Here is a 20,731-nt window from a genome sequence, read left to right as displayed (position 1 = left end):
CATTTTCCCCAACGGTCCCCCCAGCCTTCCTATCCCCCGTCTTAAGACACGCGGCTAAGTCAGGGCTAAGCCACAAAACGCCCTCCCGGGAGGGCGGATCGACCAAATGCCACCTCTCCTGGCAGGCCTCGCAGGTAAGGTGTAATTGTGCCGGCGCAGTCCTCTCCGAGCCAGCGCTCTGTCCTATTAGACACAGTGATGAGGAGTGGATTTTCAGGGCCAGGCTGGGAAAGCTGCTTCGGTCAATCCTCCCTGCCGCTCAGCATCGTAGTCTGATCCTCGAGCCCAGCCCTTACTTCACGTTTCTACCTGTTTTGCTGGTTCTTGACAAGACGGGATTTGGTCCTTTGTCTTCCTGGCACTGCCTTTTTTCATCTTTTGGAGAGAAGGGCAAAGCGAGGATGAGGGATTGAAAGTTTGTGGAGGAAAGTTTTTGGAGGACGTTTCTGGATTATGTTCACAAGGCACAAGCTGCTCACAGTGTGAACATGGCACATTGTCAATGAGATCTATTTCCATGACGATTATTTTTATACTCCAACAATCAGGGAGCCGACAGCACAGTACCACAGGAGGAAAAACAGTCCTTCTTCCAATTCGATACACACTCGGTAACATTTTAGCTGTAAATACTAACAAAGCCATGAGGGAGAATATAGTGACAAGATATCAACCTTCCTCCCGTTGCCGCTCAGCTGAGTGTCCTGTTGAGTTGTCAAGAGCGATTGGTGCCGATTCCGATCGGACTCGGCTCTCCACTGTTCAGCGTTGCGGTAAATGCAACATCTGATGGCTTTCTGAAATCCAGCGTGTTGGACAGGTGAGACGCTGCAGCCGGCGTCACTTTTGAGATGCGAGTTAGCGCCGTGTCACCCTTCCCCATCTGTACGCTTTCAGCGCGGGTGGGCGGGTGCTCGCACGTTTCCGACTGCATTAAAAAGTCTTGTAAAAAAAAAAAAAAAGAACATTTGTGCAGTCTATCGAGAATATGGCAACTCAACAGCAGATTTGGAATTCGCTGCTATATTCAGTGTCACTATTTGACTCGGTGTTTGGCAGACCGGAGCAGGGTGCAGATTGAGAGACAGTGTCACAGGGAGAGGGAAATGTCGTGCCTCCTTCATCTGCCATTTACACTGCTCCCACTTATTGCTTCCCTAAGCTTTTCCCCCCTTTGTTCCAACCTGAAAGAAAGCATCAGTCGCATCCACCTCCTGCTTTACATAGCGTCCCTGACAGGCTCTGTCAGATACATCAGTGCGTTTCGGCGCGTACGACTCGTCTCCCGACGCCTCGCTCGCTGCTCAGTGGGCTGCTGGAGGGCTTTCTGTGAGACAGAAGGGCTCGGCTGCAGAGCGGGGCGAGAGCCAGGCGTCTCCATGATTTTTTCGGGGTGCATCACCATCTCTCTGCAAGTGCCAAGCGCACACCGAGGCCGTGCCATTCGCTGTAGAGAGCGTGCGACGGGGGCACGCCGTCCTCCCTCTCTTCCAGGCTTCCACGACGAATCTGGTTGCCACATTAAAGACAAACGCCGCGAATAAAATTGTAATTCAGCGAAGCTGTAATGAATGCAGCGAAATGGTTGTCTAGTGAAACATTTTGTGAACTCGATTAGAGGTGCTAAACCATTTATTCGCAAAGTCTGTTATTGCAGACATAATTTGTGTGGCAGCACAGTTTACCTAATTTTATTTATGAATCCCCTGGTCAGTGTTGCTTCTACGTGAACGAGCGCGCGGACCATCTAAGGAGGAGGAAACGCGGAAATGCTGTCAGGAGCGTCTCACGATGAATTAACCTGTAAAGCTGCTTTGTCTCCCTCTGCCCGTCTGAATTAACACCCCATCGCACTGATCAATGGCGCCCCGCTAACAGCGTTAGACGTTTTGTTTTAAAATACCAGTGCCCAGCTGGTGACTCCTCGCACTCATCTGTTTGTCTCTGCTGCCGGTTCCTGCCTCCCTCCATCCTTTTCTCTCTCACTGTGTTTGTTTTCCAGGCTGGAGGGAGGGGTGCGCTGGTGGGGCTGGGTATTTGGCCCGCATCCTAGGTATCACATATCTGACCGTATTTCAAGCCCAAATGAAGCATGTTAAAAAAATCCCTCTTTCACTTTAAAGGTCAGACATTAGTGCTGGTAAAAATTGATCTGTGGATTTATGAATTTAGCCCCGTTGTTGGGGCTCCTTTGTAATGGAAGATTCAGTGGGGGAAGCTTAACATTGCATTGTTTTGCTTTGACAACGCAGCCACGAGAGCCCGTGCAGCTGTTCCCCGTGCTCACAATGGCAGATTAATTAACACAATCATGTGGCGCTGGCTCCAGCTCAACAGCCAGGTCTGCTCAGGGATAGATAGGTAAATCCTATACATGCTTTTCCAGGCTAGCGCCAGCGCTGGTGTGATGCTCCGCCACGGCGCCGTAGATTTGGTCATCGACTGGTCAGCTGTAGGAATGAAATGGTTTGCTAATTGCGCTGATGTTGGAGGGTGTGTGCGCAGTTTTTTCCCTGAAATCGTTTCAGTGGATGCAGAGAAAGCAAAGAAGCCGTGTGTGCACGTGTTTGTGTGCACGTGTTTGTGTGCACGTGTGTGCACGTGCGCGTGCACGGCCGCTGCCATTAGATGGAGCTGTTCTAATTAAGATTCTGCCGGCCGACCTGTCTCTCTTACTTACTCTTACTCTTACTTGCCTGACATTTTAAACTGTCTATTATGCCGCTTGGCTTTCAGGTGCAATGCTGTGTAAATGGCAAGTCAAAAAATTATGTATCTTTTACATACAGTTATCCATCAGGGAGGCGGCGGGGTGGGGGAGGGGGGCTGACAGATCGGGCCGGCTTTTTAAATTATTACAGGACTCTGTGATCTTTCTCCATTGATTATATCACTCTCTCTGCTGTCACTCTGTCCTCTCTCCCTCCTTATTTTTTATTTTTAATACTTCGTCGCCCTCCGCCGCGCACGCACGCGCACCTCTCCTCCGTGTTTCGCACGAGCATGACCGCAGTTTGTCAATATTTTACCCTTGGCCCATCCCGTGTTGATATAATGATCACTTAACAGTCAAGAGTAAGGCGAGGAGGAAATTAGGGCGTCGGCGGCAGAGAGGACAACAACACTGAAGCAATTATGTTTCTTTCAGCCCAAGCATTCTCACGTTAATGAAATCCCTTATCGTTGGGGGAAGAGGAAGGTGGGGAGAGGAGGACAGGTGCACGAAATGTACGTTGTTCATTTATCTTATTCTCTGAAATGAACGGAAGGAGCGCTGAGAATAATGCAGAGATAAAGTCCGGGCAACAAGTGTGCGTAGTATTTTTTTCTTATTGCTGGCCCTGCATTTTGCAGTGAGAGGGAGGGAGGAGAAGGAGTTTGTGAGGCAGATGAATGAGAAGGGAGGAGGAGGGGGAGGGCACGGTGTATCGCACGTTAGCATCTTCCTAAAGGACAAATCGAAGACGTTCCCCAGGCTAACATTTGAAGTATTTACCTTCCTGCTAAACGGCTGCCCTTTCCTCTGGAGATGAGATCAGTCGGTCCCGGAAAGTTTCACACATCCGGCTCATCAGCAGCTCCGGCTCATTTCTTTCTGTTTCATTTGTAAGATATTCCTATTAAATACAGTTTTCCATGCGTAGTGCACCTGTGGGGTGGCAGAGCGGCCATCTGCCCAGGGCTCCTCCAAGCTGCATGGACGGATGGGTCAAATTTCCAGTCGCGTCAAACTTCAGGAGCTAATTTTTTAATTGCAGGTTTGATTTAAGTACATTTTTGGAAAATGTCAGTTCTCTATTCAAAAAGTTCACTTTATTACCCCGACTCCAGGAAATGTCTATATTGAGGCGTTAAGCAGCGCCACCTAGTGGCTGGAGGTGTTAATAACTGTGAAAAACAACAGTGGGAACGGTTCATCCGGAAATCCCGGTGAATGAAATGTGATCGTGCCTCTGCTTCGTTGGATTTCTCCGTGTCGGCCTGTTTGCGATGTCGTGGCTTCACTGCCGTTTCAGAGGTCAGAGGAAAAAACGATGTTTGCACCAAACAGTGAATATTTCATGCTCGTCAAACGATCACTAAAGACAGCGGCCTCCGCCTGTGTAACCCGCGACAACAGCTGCAGAGGCCCTGACTTCCTGTGGTGACAGACAGCGAGGTAAACCGCCCCGACGGTGGAGGAATACAACCACAACGCACTAGTTCTACTTACTGTTCGCTGAAGTGAGAGGATCAACCAAAAGAAACATGGTAGACTTTTGGTTTTACTGCAGAATGGTGTTTATCGTGTCACCTGTGCCCGGATGAGCTGCGAGGCAGTTATTAGACACCTCCGGACGGATCCTGGGGTGGAGTGTTTGAAATGTGGAAGCACTCGAACAGACCAGAGTGAGGAAGGGATGAAGGTCGGGATAAAAACTGAGTGAGGGGAGAATATCTGGCAGCGTGATTTCAGCAGCGATACTGGATAGATGATTAGTGATCTGGAGGGTCGGGGAGGGTCGGGGAACCCTCACGGTCTGAAGCTTATTAGAAAAAATCATAAAAGTTTTTCCGTCGACAGACGGCTCAGCGTGATGTCCGGAGGGGCAGCAGGTAAATACTCAGCAGCCTGGTTTGTTCACTCGGGTGCAGAGCATGGACCTGTGTGACTTTCATATCACAGGTAATAAACCAAAGAAGAAAGCTCCAGCTTCAAGACTGGCACGCTGAGTTTTCACGCTCCGGACTGCAGAAGTAAAAACACGAGTCAAAACTGAACGAATCAGAGTAGAGAAAGCACAGCGCCCTGCGCTCTCTATTCAGACTGTAGGTGTGTGAAACAGGACGCAACCTCTCAGTGGCACCATGTGACGAGCCCTTGGATGAGAACAGGCTGGTGTTCCTCATGGTCCTCGCAGCATTCATGTCTGAACCAGCTCAAAGTCAAATATTTGTATATTGGGGGCATTTGTTGCTCCTTTTGCAAAGGTGTTATGTAAGTGCAGTTATCACTGTCACTGACAGATGTTGCTGTGGACATGATTTATTTCAGCTCTGGGAGTGCATCTTAAAGACCAGGTGAGGATTTTCCAGAGTCGCATACCGCGGGGATGCCGTTGCATAGAGAGGGAAGTGTTGAGCTGCGCTGACGCTAATGTCTGCTTCGAGCCGCTGCGCGAGGCTTCTCTCCATCACTCCTGTGAAGGAAAGCTATCTGATTGAAAACAGATCTGGGGCATTGGGGGGGCTGGCCGTAGTTCGTTGGATTTAATGACCCATTTCCTCAGCTGCCTCATGCCACAAGCAGTTAAACGACAGTCAGGGTGCCCAGAGGTCCCTACCGTAGGGCCGGGGGGAGTACCGAGTACACTAGCGTAGAGACAGAGTGAGTAATTGAGAGCGACATACCCTGGCTACCAGGCAGCAAATCAAAGCCCCTTTCCCCAGCAGGAAGTTAACTACCATCCACCGTCGTCTCGAGTCAGATGTTCAACACATTCCTCCAGTTATTCTGCGATCGAGGGCTGGAAGTCATTTCTCCCAGTGTGGCTGCAGAACGTGCGTCCAGCACATAGACCGGTCCCAGATGAGTTCAGAGATTTCAGCAGCTGCAGCTTTTCTGTGGAGGATCACAGGAGTTTCTTTTGCCTTTCAGAATGTGGGCACATCACTGACATGCAGCTTAGACTCCTGCTGCAGCTGTAGACCTGTGATTTTGATTCATGCCCTCTGGAGTAATATACAGCGCTCAGCAGGTTTATTAGACCGCTTCACAAAAATGTTAGAATCTGTCAGAAATGTGTTTACATTTCTGTGGTTAGGATTATTCAGCACACAAACTGAAATCACATCTTTGTACCTGAGATGGAGCCGACGCTGGACGGATCAGAACATTCAAACACCGGTCTTCCTGTTCAGGTAAATAACGGTAATTTGGCAGTAATAATAATAATGGCTGACTATTTTATTCAGCTTCTTAGGAAAACAGTTTGGAAATTAATGGATGGCAGCAATAATTATAGTTCAGTATTAAAAACATCGTCGTGACTGAAGAGCAGGCACAGACGCTTTTGGATTAACCACAAACAAATTACACATTTGAATTTTACTGTGTGTAACATGGAGCTGGAGCAAACATCGCTCATCTCTTCCTCTCGACTAATAATGGCGAGTGGATGGAGCGGGAGGTGGAGCCAACAGCGGTGCTGTACACCCGCCTGCTGCCCCGCCCTGATCTCGGCTCTGTTTTTAATCACATAAAACTTTAATATAAAACACACACAAAAACAAACGCAAACAGCACGTCAGACACGTTCAGCACCGTCACAGGCGGGCTCAAGATGGCCGCCGGGTTGGTGGCGCGCTCCTTTACATATTTCAGTTCTTTGCGGGCAGCACCGTCCGTCCAAATGGAAAACTTGAAAACCTGAAACATGATGGTGGCTTTTTATTAAAAAACATTTTTCATTTTTATTTTCGTCTTCCTGATAAAGGGGAGTTCTTCCTCCCCACTGTCACCAGGCGCTGCTCACAGAGGGTTTTCTGATTGAAGCGTTGTTGTGAGCTGTCGCTGCGTGAGGAACAATCAGCTGAAGACGAGCGACAGATGCAGAGCAGATGTGCCTCTATTAAATATATTTTTGAACCTTCCCGTGTGATGCCGGGCTGCACCGTGTCACTAACGCTTCAGTGCATGAAACAGTTTCATGGATCCAAAATGTTCCTTTGAACACAGAGATGCAAACGACACGGTGCCGTTAAACACACGTCAGAGGGTGTCGATGCGACCTCGCCATGTTCGGGCAGCGCCGTCGAGTCTGGCGATTAACCCCCTCGACCTTCCGTGCAGCGAGGAGGGACCTCGACAGACGGAGACGCCAAACTTCCTCCGCCACAAACTTCTGTCCTATCGAGCTAACCATCAATTATTAATGTCCGCAATCCTGCTCAGATATAGAAAAGCTGGCAATTACGCGCTACTCTGTCTTTTGGGTTTTGGCCGCCTCCGTCTCCGGCCCGCGTCTGCCTCTCTGCCCGTTCAGCTCCCCTCTATAAATATAAAACAGCTAGCTCCTCTTAGCACACCACGACTTCTCTCATTGCAGATATCCAGATCCAGATTAATTTGTAATTAGTCTTGAGTTGTTGAGCCTCTGAAAGATAAAGGATTCCAGCTCCCGTTCTGTTCGCCCCAAACACTGACGATCACTTAAAAAGAACAAACGCTCTCGCTCTTGATAAAAATAGCTTAAGCTTGGACTTATTTGTTTGGCGACAAATGCCAGACGCATATGTCTGAATGGCTCGGGTGATGCTAGAGCAGAGAATAAATGAGTTGGTCTATAATAAAACTCGTCATTGTGTCTCTTTTGTTAAAAAAGGGAAGGGGGGTGTTAACTCTTCATCGGCTGAGCGAGGGCTGGAGTTTGTCAGAAAAGTCGTCCTTTCGCAGGTGGTGGATCTGTTTTTAAGGTGGTATGAGTGTAAAAACAATGCACTGGAGTAGATTTGAGTCGTTTAAGAGGACAGGGGGTGCACGCAGGGGGGCGAGGGCTGCTTCAGTCTATTAATAGTTGAGTCATCAGTGCCTCAATGTTCCGAAATGGCAAATTGTTAGATCCCCAATGGTGATTATTACTTGCTGTCAATGACCTTCATAACAAATTAAAATTATGCGACTGGGACAGAGCGTGCTCTTTAATAGGCGTTATGCATGGGATTGCGTGTGTGTATGCATGTTACTGTGTGCATGCAAATGTGTGTGTGCTTTGTATGCGGGCAGCCTGTGGGTGCAGGCCTGTAGCATTTGAAAACTGGGCCTTTGTCTCATTTATTCTTAAAGTGTGTCTCTCTCCGTGGTCATTGTGTCACACACACACACACACACACACACACACACGCGCGCACACACGTGCACACACACACACACACACACACACACACACACACACGCACACAAGGCAAGGTGTGTAAATCTTTTTATTTCATTTTCTGAGACACTCGACAAGTTCATAGAAGAGGAAAAAGGGACGCGTCCTTGGTCTGTGGATTTACTGCCTGACCGGGCTCTAGTCCACGTGGCGCATGCGTGCGCGGCGAGCAGCAGATTTACCCGCCGTTGCTGCTCTTCCACAGAGACCTTGTTAAAAGTGCTCGTCCCTCGTGGTAATATATGTCTTTAAGTGCGCATTTATGCTCCCGAGCTATCGATCACTGCACATCCCTCACCAGATAATTACTCCACCTTAATATGCATCCTTAATGAGGCCTAATTGATTCGTTTTCATTGATGGAGAATAACGCCACTAATGGCTGCGGTGTGTGTACAGTATGGACTCTGACCAGTGGCAGATGGATGGAGGGTGGGATGGAAGTGCTGCGACTGAGTTTGATGATTGGCCTATTGTGCCCGCTGTTGATTTAGCGTGCTCGGGAATGAATAGGAAATCAATGGCGGCTTAGGGAGGAGTTCTACTTTATCCAGCGTTAAAGAGACAGCGCGTGCAACAGGGTGGCTGTCGTAGGTGGCGGGAGGTGGAGAGGGGCTCGCACCGTCAGCTTTCTTTTTCCGTTTGCTCTCCGTTTGTCTTTGCTCGGCTTTTATGTCCCGCCGTGGCCGCTCTTCTGGTTTTCTGGTCTTTCCTGTCTTCCTCTGCCTTCCCAGCTTCCCCCTCTTCTTCCCGTTTTCCCTCTTGTTTCTAATCATCTTGTTTCCATTTCAACCGCTTTGTTCTGCCGCTATTTTCATTTCTGTTTTTATCGCTCTTTCACCATCGTGTGCGTTCTGCCCTTTTTCCTTTCCTTTATTCCTTTCCTTTCTCAGCAGCCTAGTCATCCTTCACTAATGGTAACCACACCACTTCCTGCCAACACAGACTGAGAGGGGGCATGATGAATATACACCCTGATTATTATAGCATTACACACACAAACGCGCGCACACACACATGTTGGAGTGTGTGTGTGTGTGTCTACAAACACACATTAGTAACTGCTTTTGTCTTCTTGTCCTAAAAGACACCTACCTCTGTCCCCATCTGCCTTCTGTGCTCTCATGCATGCATGCAGACAGTGGTGGACAGCACACACACACACACACACACACACACAAACACACACTCATAGACCCTCAAGCATCATCCACAGCCTCTCGACGGGGCTATGATCACCCTGCTAGAATGATAAAGTTAGTGAGACATCAGTGCTCCCTCAGACATTTCTGTGTGTGTGTGTGTGTGTGTGTGTGTGTGTGTGTGTGTGTGTGTGTGTGTGTGTGTCTTTTTCCAATGCTCTTTGAAGCCTGAAACAGACTTGAGTAGGGGGGAAACAAAGGTGGGCCAGTGCCAGGGAGAAACTTATGGCACCGTTCCTCTGCTCGTAGCCGGGCAGAGGCATAGCCTTTACTGAGGGAGAGAGCCACCTTCTGTCAGCTGGGGGGGGTTAAAAAGAGAAAGCAGGGGGGAGAAGGCTCCTTTTAACACCCTCGGGAGTCACCTGCTTCCTTGCAGGTTTTTTAGAATACACGTCCTTCATGTCTGAGTAGTTTTGGAGGAATCACCGTCGCAGCAGAAGATCAGAAATCATTCAGAAGTGCTTCAGACAAACACACTTCCACCCTGCCAGCCTTTCATTACCACCTATCTCTCCTCCGTCCTCGCTCCTCTCCTCGTTTTTCCTCCTCCTCCTCCTCCACAACTCCAGTCTTAGTGCGGGTGTTCACTAATAAATATAAATGTTTGTGATTAGCATCTCTGCAGCACAGGTGCATGTTTGTTGCGAGGGGAGGCTTGTTCATTAATTTTCAGCCATGAAAAGTGCAGCGCGCCATGAAAGCAGAGTCCAAATCGCACACACTGATAAATGAACGCACAGATTGTTAATGTACCATTGTAAGGCTGCTGCCTCCACCAGCTCTGAAAAAAACACAGAAAACAGGGCCTGCTGCCAAAAGCAGGGCTGAGTGCGCGCACACACGCGCAGGCTGAGAGGTGTGGCAGGTCGGCGTTCAGCTCAAAGCAGCTTCTTTATCCTTATAGCAGCTCGGGATTATTTTCACTATAATGTAGGACCCCCCGCCCCCCCAGACTCTGATTCGGTGAACCGGTTTCTGCAGCCATGTGGACCGGGCCTCGCAGATTTCAAAAAACATGCTCAATAATCCTCAAAGTGTTCTTCCTGCCCCCGTCCTGATGGTCGCCGCGGTGGTTTCATACGTGGATTAACCCCCGCGGGTCTCTGCGGACGCAACATGTCGTGTGCGCATTATCAGAATTACCGCCTCCTGCGTACTTTAATTCGATAATGTGCTCGAATGTAAAAAAAAAGGCATCGTCAATATGTGTTTTTGGAGATACAGTTCATTCGCGGCGAGGACGAGTAAACAAAGAGAAAGCGAATAAAATGGGCTGTTTTTCAGGAGCTGCAAAAATGTTTTATTAGGGGAGCGCCGAACACCTGCCTTAAAATGTCGTTTCAACATCTCCCGAATGCCATTTTGCTTAATTGACTTGGAAATGGCCCAAATGTATTGCTGAATGCGGTCTAATTAATATTAATAATAAATGCCATTATTAACATCAAAGAACATCTGGTGCCCCTGTTTACCCCACCGCCTTATATGTAACACACTCTGCTGCTGTTTGAATCTCACAAACACGTGTGTGTGTGTGTGTGTGTGTGTGTGTGTGTGTGTGTGTGTGTGTGTGTGTGTGTGTGTGTGTGTGAAAACCTAAAACCTCAACAAACTTCCTTCTCTGCCTCCTTCCTCCTTGGCGGCCGAGCGAGGTCAGAGCAAGAGGTGAGGACGGCGTTCGCTCTTTCCCGGCCTTCCTCCTCTCCCGGTCCTCTCCCGGACCCGGTTGCTGTAATACCTCGGAGACGTCTCTGATCCCGGGTGTATTCCCGCGGCAGCAGGAAAAACACGACGTGCGCATTAAGAGAGAGAGGCGCTCCTCTCGGTGCTCATAAATCACGGGCCGAATAACTTTAATCTAAAATTTCATTTAGTAGTGGTTGTCAGGTGGTAAAAGGAGGGGCATAATGCAGTGGTGTTTAATGATAATTGGTGTTTGGTTAATAAATTCTGCGAGTTCAGATTACGTTCTAGCTGTGGCTGGAGTGCTAGCATCAGCAGTGTAACTAAACCTCAAATTGATTAACTCGCATGAACCAGACGCTCACAAAGATGGCAGTGGTCCAAATCAAAAAAAAGAGGAGAAGAAGAAGAATGAAGGGGAGGGGTGTGAGAGAGCGAGCGAGCATCAGGCCGGATGGTGTTGTGTTGCTCTGCTGTAAGGAAATCAAGTCCCCCCGGGCGCATTTTTAAAAGCCTAATGCCTTTCAAATGATGTCATCACGTTTACTCTCTCTCCCCGTCTCACCCAATCTCTCTTAATATCTTTCCCCTTTTCAAACTGTTTCCGCCACCCCCAGCACACACACACACACACACACACACACACACACACACACACACACACTGGTCCTCCCCTCAATCAGTTATTTGGCTGCAGGGAGAGGCCGCCGGGCTTCGACGGGAGTCACGTGACACATTAGAATAATGGCCGAGCAAAAAGCAAAACATCTTGTGTTTTTATGACTGATGTGCTTTTTTTCTCCCCCCCCCCCCCCCCCCCCCCCAGTTTTATTTCCTGAAAGTGATATCATACTAATCAAAACCACAGAGCGTTTAGAGTGCAAAGTGTGATTGAAAGAGCGCCATTAAGGAACTGCCAGCACCCCCCCACGCCCGCCGCCATCCTCCAACCTGCACCCCTGGCATCGCACACGGCCTCTGCTTTTATTTTCATGTTGTTGATGATTTTTTTTCCATTAATGGGAGCTGGGTGTGGCCACTGTCCCAGGGGCACGCACACACATCAGTTTGTATCTTTGTCAGTCAGTTGCTGTGCTGCCTCCTCGGTGGCGTATCCCCCTCGGTGGCGATGCTTCGGTGGTGACGTGCGGTCAGAAGGGAGTGAGGTGTCTCTTGCACACACACACACACACACACACACACACACACACACACACACACACACACACACACACTGTGAGTCAGAGGGGAAGTGTGTGTGCGTGAGTGTGAGTGCAGCCGACAGCAGGCAGAGTGACTGATACTCAGCCTGCCTCCCAGATGGCCTGCTCAACTCTGCTCCAATCTGATCTCGGAGCCTTTGTTCTGGCATGTTCCATTACGCCGCCGTGACACCAGTAAAGGCAGAGGGGAGAGGAGCTGGTCTCAGATCAGATACAGCTGAATTATACATGTATTTCTCCTTTTTCCCCCTCTGTGATATTCTTGTAGGAGCACAGTCGCAGCGCTGCGTTTGTCATGTTTCTTCCTGGGGTGGAGGCAGGGGAGGGCTCACGCATGCAAACCGCAGAAGAAGAAGCGGCGCGTCGAATGTTTAATGAATAAGAATAAAAACAGATTTTCACATGAATTATGATCATTTTGGCTGAAATCAAGCTCAGCACGAGCCTCTGACACAAGCGATGCTTCGACATTCGGCGCCGTTCTCACCGAGCAGCGCAGCCAGCGGAGGGTCCGCTGCCCCGTAGGACACTCGCCGACATGAACAAATAAAACTGTGACTGTGGTTTAGCTCGCAGTGACGGCACGATGGTGTTCGTCCTTCTTACGCCATCTTGGGTCGTTTAGAGTCACCAACCTCACCGGTCGGTCTCAGAAAACCGGCCAGCCGAGCCACAGGATGCGCGACACCAGGAACCTATCAGAAACAAGCTGCCACGCAGCCTCCCACCACCAGCCGGCAGCACCTCTGTGAGCGTCATCTGAAACCAAATACGACAACGTGGGGCAGATCAGACTGCGAAACCCATCTCTCATTGGCTAACGACCTGCCAATCACGAGTCTGTAGCCAACCTTCCTCTCGGACACCGAGATCAACAAAGCGTCCAAAGCAGAAACGAAGCTCTCCTGCTGCTGAAAGAAACATCTCAGCGAGCTTTGTGTGTTCAGACCAAACAGGAAGCTGAGATTTGAGCTCAAATCTGTGAGAAGGAGAAGTGTCGGTAAAACTTTCAGGTTGGGTAGAAAAACCTGAAAAACAATCATTTTTTTCTGTGCAGTTTATTTAAAAATGTTAACACGCAGACATTTGTTAACACAAATGCCTGACTTTGTGTCACAATGTCACAACATCCGCACAGAAGCAACCAACTGTAGGGAAATGTAGTTTTTGTGATTGTAGTTCACAGGCTCACCTGTGACCGTCGCATTAATGTCGCGTCTCCAACAGAAAATCTTTGCATGAAAAGAAAAAAATCAATACTCAGGACAGTTACGGCGGGGTGTCAACAGGCGGTCTGAGCCCCCCCTCTGCTGCGGCGATGCCTAATATATGGCGTGACCTTCAAAATGTCATAAATGTGTTGTGCAATAAAGTGTCAATATTTGTGGTTATATGGAGCCGGCTGACTTTTACAGTAATTGGAACAGCCGCATTAAACCTGCGGATCAGCCGACTGATTAAAGACGCGCGGGCCGGACGCTCGTCACGTGTGCGCACGTCACACGCCTCTACGGCCCAACGCACCTCTGTGTGCGCTCTGTGTGTGAATGTGTGAAGCCCATTTATTATTGAAGGGCTGTTATATGCCAGGAGAGCACACTCTCATCCTCTCAGTAGTGTGTCTTCCTCTTACAGGAGCACTATTAACCCTGACACACAAGGACACGTCTGTGTGTGCGCTGAGTGTGTGTGTGTGTGTGCGCTGAGTGTGTGTGTGTGTGTGCGCTGAGTGTGTGTGTGTGTGTGCGCTGAGTGTGTGTGTGCGCTGAGTGTGTGTGTGTGAGTGTGTGTGTGCGCTGAGTGTGTGTGAGTGTGTGTGTGCGCTGAGTGTGTGTGTGTGTGCGCTGAGTGTGTGTGTGTGAGTGTGTGTGAGTGTGTGTGTGTGTGTGTGTGTGCGCTGAGTGTGTGTGCTGAGTGTGTGTGTGTGTGTGTGTGTGTGTGTGTGTGCGCTGAGTGTGTGTGTGTGTGTGTGTGTGTGTGTGCGCTGAGTGTGTGTGCGCTGAGTGTGTGTGTGTGAGTGTGTGTGAGTGTGTGTGTGTGTGTGTGTGTGCGCTGAGTGTGTGTGTGAGTGTGTGCGCTGAGTGTGTGTGTGTGTGTGTGCGCTGAGTGTGTGTGTGTGTGTGTGTGTGTGTGTGCGCTGAGTGTGTGTGCGCTGAGTGTGTGTGTGTGAGTGTGTGTGAGTGTGTGTGTGTGTGTGTGTGTGCGCTGAGTGTGTGTGTGAGTGTGTGCGCTGAGTGTGTGTGTGTGTGTGTGCGCTGAGTGTGTGTGTGTGTGTGTGTGTGTGTGCGCTGAGTGTGTGTGTGCGCTGAGTGTGTGTGTGTGTGTGTGTGTGTGTGCGCTGAGTGTGTGTGTGTGTGTGTGCGCTGAGTGTGTGTGTGTGTGTGTGCGCTGAGTGTGTGCGCTGAGTGTGTGTGTGTGAGTGTGTGCGCTGAGTGTGTGTGTGTGTGTGTGTGCGCTGAGTGTGTGTGTGTGTGCGCTGAGTGTGTGTGTGTGTGCGCTGAGTGTGTGTGTGTGTGTGTGTGTGTGTGCGCTGAGTGTGTGTGTGTGTGTGTGCGCTGAGTGTGTGCGCTGAGTGTGTGTGTGTGTGTGTGCGCTGAGTGTGTGCGCTGAGTGTGTGTGTGTGTGTGTGTGTGTGTGTGTGCGCTGAGTGTGTGTGTGCGTGCGCTGAGTGTGTGTGTGTGTGCGCTGAGTGTGTGTGTGTGTGCGCTGAGTGTGTGTGTGTGTGTGCGCTGAGTGTGTGCGCTGAGCGTGTGTGTGTGTGTGTGTGTGTGTGTGTGGGGTCTGGTGTTTTTCCTGCTTCTAATCTGTGTTTTGGATTTTTTAATTTTAGCCCCATCTGGGGTGGGCAGGTGGGCCAGTGTCTGCTACACGATGCCGGGAGTCTTTGCCAAAAAGGGATCTGTACAGTAGACCACTCAAAATATGTTTATGAGTACGGCTACAGTATGGTGCAGACCGAGTGCTGGGGGGGGTTTATATAATTATTTCCTCTTTCCAGGACGGCACACGTAACAGGGAGGGTGCAGCTGATGGAGAAAATTATAATTCCACCTGAAATCACGAAACCATAGGAACAGATTTCACGTCCCAGCTCAACAGACAGAAGACAAACCCCGGCCCCCTCCCCTCCCCCTCCGTAAAAGAAGCCTTGATAACTCGAGCGGGGGGGCGGGGATTGTTTTTTGCCTCAGGGCGCTGAAGTGTCTGTGTCCATGTGGACAAACTGAAGATTTTTCCTCCATTAAAGGGAGAAAAGTGGACGTGTGCAGGCCAGAGGCCAGCTCGTCAGGCTGATGTCACACCTACTGCAGCTCTGCTGCGTCAGGCGCAGGAACAGGAGGGTTTGGCTTCAGCAGCTGCCGCCGGGCTGCTGTGACATCATAAAGCTGCTTCCCTGTTGGGTCGTTCCCTCTCAGATCGAGTCACCTCGGGGCTTCTGCTCCCACGTGTTATAAGTCTGAACATATACATGATACACGTGTCTGTCATATAAGGAGCGCTGTGCAAACTTCATATACCAAAAACACTTTTGGTTGTTGTTGGAAACTGAAATCTGAGGTTTGAACCCTGAAGCCTAAAGCTGTGACGGCTCCTTATCGCGCTGCTGTTACGCTAAAATAAGCTGTCTGGCTTTTTTCATGTGGTGCTTTAATTATGACTGAGAAATTATTTTTTAACATATGTGCCAGTCTGATAAATCTTACATATAAAAAGAGGCGTTGCAACTTTAACATGTGCACATTTTTGTACATAAAAATAAGAGCAGCAAACGAAAGCGAAGATGAAGCTAAAGCACGGTCGTGCAGACGGCGACTTTTTCTCCAGCGCTTCACTTTTTTTTTTTTCCTGAGGTCGGGCGGGTTCAGCGGAGCAGGACGAGGCGTCGCTTTCATGTTTTTCCACTCTGAGCTGAAATTTTGCTGAAACACATCCGAGCCTTCGAATCCAGGAGTCCATAAATCGGTGAAAGATTACACACACGTGCGAGCGCCCGGAGGCGGCGGTTGGTGCGATTCGTGAACACGTCCCCGAAACGTGCACGTCTAACCAATCGAAACTCTGACATGTGAGGCTTTTATAAACCGTCTTGTCGTGCGTTGGAATTCAGGACGTGAAAAGTAAAAGCTCAAACTGAACAGAACGATTATTTTCCATCTCCATCTGAAAGTCTGAACGATCGTGGCGCCTCATTCCTCTCACGTGTGAGCGCAGGAAGCATTAAATCCTGTGTGTGTGAAAGCTGACTCAGCAGGGAGCATTAAATAAAATACAAAAACATATATTTATAGTCATCCTCTGTTGTATTTGAGTAGATGTCGACTTTTCGGGGAGGTTTTCTGTGTGGAAATGAAATGATTTCCACGAAACAAACAAAGTGGTGCCTGAAATAATTCCGCTCAATGCTGTAAATTTCCTGCAGATGTTCTTTTAGTTCTCCACAGATTCGATTGGACTCGTCGGTGCTGCAGAAGTTAAACATCTGCCTCTCGGCCCTCGCCCTGCCCCCCTCTCCTCTTACTGTACGCTGAATGAAACCGTCCCGCCGTGCAGAGCGGCGATGACGGCGTATTGTCCCTCACAGACTTACATTTAGGTCGCCTTTCACTTCCTGCTGTGATAAATAGGCTTCAGCCTGATAGCGGCGAGGCTGGATGGACTCGTGTGTTTAGTGTCAGTGTGGAAGAGGACTTGCTGACTTGGGTCTTTCCATTCTGTAAACCTTATTTGACTCCCCGACAGAGGAGGAGGAGGAGGGGGGAGCCGCAGAAAAGAAAAGATTAGGCTCCTGTTAGCGACTGCTCCTCATTGTGCTCCCGTGGGTGCCTCCGTGGGTTTGATTCTTCCTCTTTCTTTCTGCCCCCCCGCCTTCCCCCGCACACACGCCCAATCGTGTGCGGCACAGAAAATAAATAACACTTACTTTCTGCTGAATGGCGAACAGTTCAGCGTTGGTCTAGGCCATGTTAGCCTGCCCGTACACAAAGGCGCCACCGGACCCGGCATGATCCGCCGCGTCCTGTGAAACGTCGGGTTCGAGCTTTGACGAGCGGATTCATGAGGCAAAGCTGCCGGAGGACGTCCGCGGACGTCTTTCCGGGCTGTTACAGAGACCAGATCTGCTGGTGCGAGCGCAACAGACGTCCCAACGGTTCACAGCTGTCTCAGTTTCAGGTTAATTCACTGTGTGTCCTGCTGAAGATCGTCAGAGCCTGAGGGCGTGTGTGTGGATGAAGTTCCACCTGCGTGGTTGTTCGTGAGGCCAGAGTCAGATCCCTCTCTGAGGCACCGCAGGAAGCTCTTTGACTGTTAGTCAGAGCTTTGCCGTCACCATGAGAGCACAAAGAAAACATCAAATGCTGTTTTGCACATAAACTATATAAAAATTAAATGAACTGCACTATATTTGTTAATGAGTGGAGATATTTTTCTCATTTTAGTTTTTTATTTCTTTCATTTTTATTATTGTGAAACACAATAAATGAATTTAGGCCAGTGTCCTTATTTTGAGCACGTGCAGGGATTCATGAGATGTTTTAAAGAAGAAATTTGAACGAATGTAATGCTGCTGATTGTTTGAGTGTGTATTTAAATACTGAGCATATTTAAGTTCTAAAGTGTGATGGAAGCCCGCAGAGATCAGATGAATGAGTCCTGCAGCCGTCCCGTAATTAAAGAAAACATAAAAAAAGCTCCAGAACAAAAGCAGGAAATGAATTTGGGCGTTTTGCTGTGAGATCTCGCGTTGAACCTCCCGCACGGCGACGTCCACCAAATTGTGCAGAACCAGAAAGGATATTTTTAATTTTACAGCTTCCAGATATTTATCAAGTATCTGTTGTATATTTTTCTCTGATGCGTTTCTTCTCCCGGCCTTTAAACACGGCAAATCAGCGCGGCGAGGCCGGCGTGTGCAGCGTGACGCCGACACCCTCACCTCAGATTATGCTGCTGTCAACACATTCCCAGGTTGTCGTCACTCATCTTTAGATTTGCGTTCGGGGGGTGATCGCGTTGATAACAGACTGCTGTTGCACTAAACTGTGCATCATCGTTTTTTTGGCGTGCGGAGGAAGTGGCGGAGGGCGGGGTCAAAACTGTTATCACCCTATCATATCTCTGACAGCTACCTGTCAAAATCGGGTCGCAGCAAGAGATGCGAGGATATCCTGCGATGCTGACGAAGCCAAACGCGGCCCTCTCCCTCTTTTCTTCTGTCTCAGTTTGCATTGTTAATTCTCACTGCACTCCAGCATTAGCTTAACGCGAGCGACGACAGCAGCCAGGATAAAAAAAGAAAAACAGGTTATGGGGGGGTGTTTCTGAAGAAAGCTTATGAACTGTCAGCGTTCTGTCAGGAGGAAAACAGCGCGGTCCGTGAACTCGTTTGATGCGTTTGACTTTGTGTGGCGTTCGCACACCGAGCGCAGGAAACGAGGGACAAAGAGGAAGAATGTGTTGTGTTATGATGTGATGTGTGCAGGGCTGGCACTCAACACGCCTTCCATTTGTCTTCCCCTCCTCGTGTGTGTGTGTGTGTGTGTGCTCCAGATGTTGGCGAGGACTTGGTGAAGACAGCGGGGAGCATCCAGCCGCCTCTGCCCCAGCATCGAGAGCGCTCCCTGGGCTCGTCCTCCAAGGACTGCCCTTACTGCGGCAAGTCCTTCCGCACCTCCCATCACCTGAAGGTCCACCTGCGGATACACACAGGTCAGTGCCTCCACCCTCCACCCACCCGCACACCCCCCGCCTGCTCTGCGTCTCTGCAGCTATGAAACATTTATTGGACTTCATGCAAAATTTACTTCAGCGCTTGTTCTGACATTTCTTCTGGGCTCAGGCTGACATATTGGTTTCTGAATATCGGCTCGCTGGAGTCAGTCTCCCTCTGTGATGGAGAGGACGCAGATCCATCGATAATCTATCAGTTTGAACATCGATGCGGGAAGAAGACAAAGAAAGAAAGGAACAGAGTACAGGCCGTCACAAACCCAGTCATCCCAGTTCAGCAGTGTCAGGTCTAGCAGGCCTGCCTCGGTCCTAATCTGTCTCTGTCCGTGGGATCTAATCCCAGAGGCTCCGTGTTATCAGCTGCTGGATTTGAGCACGTTTCCTTCAGACTCACATAAATCCAAATTAAGGAAACTGCTGGCGAGCGTGCACTTCCTCTCAGTGTCCCTCATTTAGGCTTAAGGCCATTGTTATTCCACTTTTTTTCCTGCTCATCATTTCATTGAGCTCTAATTAACACAACAAGGGTTCAGTGTCCTCCAATGACATCACTCAGAGGGCAATTTCACACTCTCTAACTCTCAATAACTTTCGAGGCAAAACAAAGCCGGCCTGTCCACCGTTCGCAGGGATGTTCGTGAGACCGTGTGTCGAATAGATTTAGCTTTATGTTTCGGGCGGGTGTGCTAACCCTCGGAGCGGCGCCGTCCCCCCGGTTGTTTTCGGTCAGAGTAATGATGTGGACCGTGGACAGGAGCCAGGGCGCTAACCCTCTGCGAGGTACGAACGCCCCACTGACTATCCAGGTTAAAGTCACATTCAGACTGTGCAGAGGACACCTTACCACAAGGACACCTGGCTAAAGTTTCTCAGGTGTTTCCTGCCTCTCAGCTCCTCAGCTTCCAAACACTGTGGACAGCTCAGCGTTATTATTCACCCGAGGTCTTCCAAACGAGAGTCCTCTCTGGACCACTTTGGCTATCCACGCAAGCATAATCCCACATAAAGAAGAGCGAGATCGATCGTAGTAATAAAGACCTCCTATGAAAAACTGCGAGTTGTTCCTGTGACTGATGCTGCTGGAACAAAGCTGCTTTATGCCATGTTGTTCTGCTAATTCAGCATTACAGCATTAACCCTTAAGCTCACTTGGGTCCCCAGAACACGGTAATAACTCCACGTCAGTCACACGCCATCCTCCCCTGCATCCTGCGTGACGGACCAAACACGAGCGTCCTGCTTTATTGGGTCAGACCTGAAACCGGCGAGTTCACTGAGGACACAGGATGTGCTTTTTCTCACAGGCTTCTATCCAATCAGACTTCATGGGAGTCGCCCCCTGCTGGACAGCAGAGAGAATGCAAGCTTCAGACTCACTTTTCAGACCTGACGATGCATCAGACTCTTATACAGTCCTCTGACTTACTGCGTGAACTGAGCAGATATCTGATCGAATGCTTTTACTGTCAGACTGCAGTAGCTCTGAAAATATCACGACTTCCATGCCTTTACTGACTTTTTACGGGTGGTCGGACTGCGACGCTTTAAGGTCTCTAAACACAACCAGGTCACCTCGAGGCCAACCTCCCCTCCACTTGCTGCTGCTTCTGTGTTACCTGCTGCTGAGAGACCTGAGTTATGTCTGCTTTGAGTAGAGTAGTAATGATCCCCGTGAGGCCCGTATTTTATCGCAGAGGAAGCGGAGCCCTCGGCCGGTCTGACTGAATCCACAGTACGTTTTATTTTCGTCCTTTCGTATCTCAAACAGACAGTAAAATTAAAGGCCTCGCTTGGAGCCTCCACCTGGGGACAAATGTGAGAAGGGTTAGCGGGGATGTTGTCTTTTTTGGGTGGAATGTATCCTTGGACGCGTGCCCGTCGAGCTTAGACGCAACGCGGGGAGAAAAAGAGCTAGATGCATCCCCAACATGTGGCCTTTAAATCACTCCTATAACCTAATCGTACCAGCTCCGCTGTGACA

The 20,731-nt window shown here is 49.4% G+C and overlaps 1 protein-coding gene across 15 annotated transcripts in view; it reads left to right on the top strand.

The window, feature by feature from the left end:
* Positions 1-20,731, top strand: part of znf536 (zinc finger protein 536) — a 212,214-nt gene that overhangs the window by 143,777 nt on the left and 47,706 nt on the right. For all 15 annotated transcript variants that reach the window (XM_082544108.1, XM_082544120.1, XM_082544107.1 and 12 more), the window contains one exon: positions 18,571-18,729. In XM_082544108.1, the coding sequence (XP_082400234.1) occupies positions 18,571-18,729 (159 nt within the window). The remainder of the gene's footprint in view (positions 1-18,570; positions 18,730-20,731) is intronic.

The sequence above is a fragment of the Aulonocara stuartgranti genome (assembly GCF_965226115.1).
Source record: "Aulonocara stuartgranti genome assembly, chromosome: 1".
NCBI lineage: Eukaryota > Metazoa > Chordata > Actinopteri > Cichliformes > Cichlidae > Aulonocara > Aulonocara stuartgranti.
Note: the sequence above shows the minus strand (reverse complement) of the source record. Positions and strands in the feature narration are given on the sequence as shown.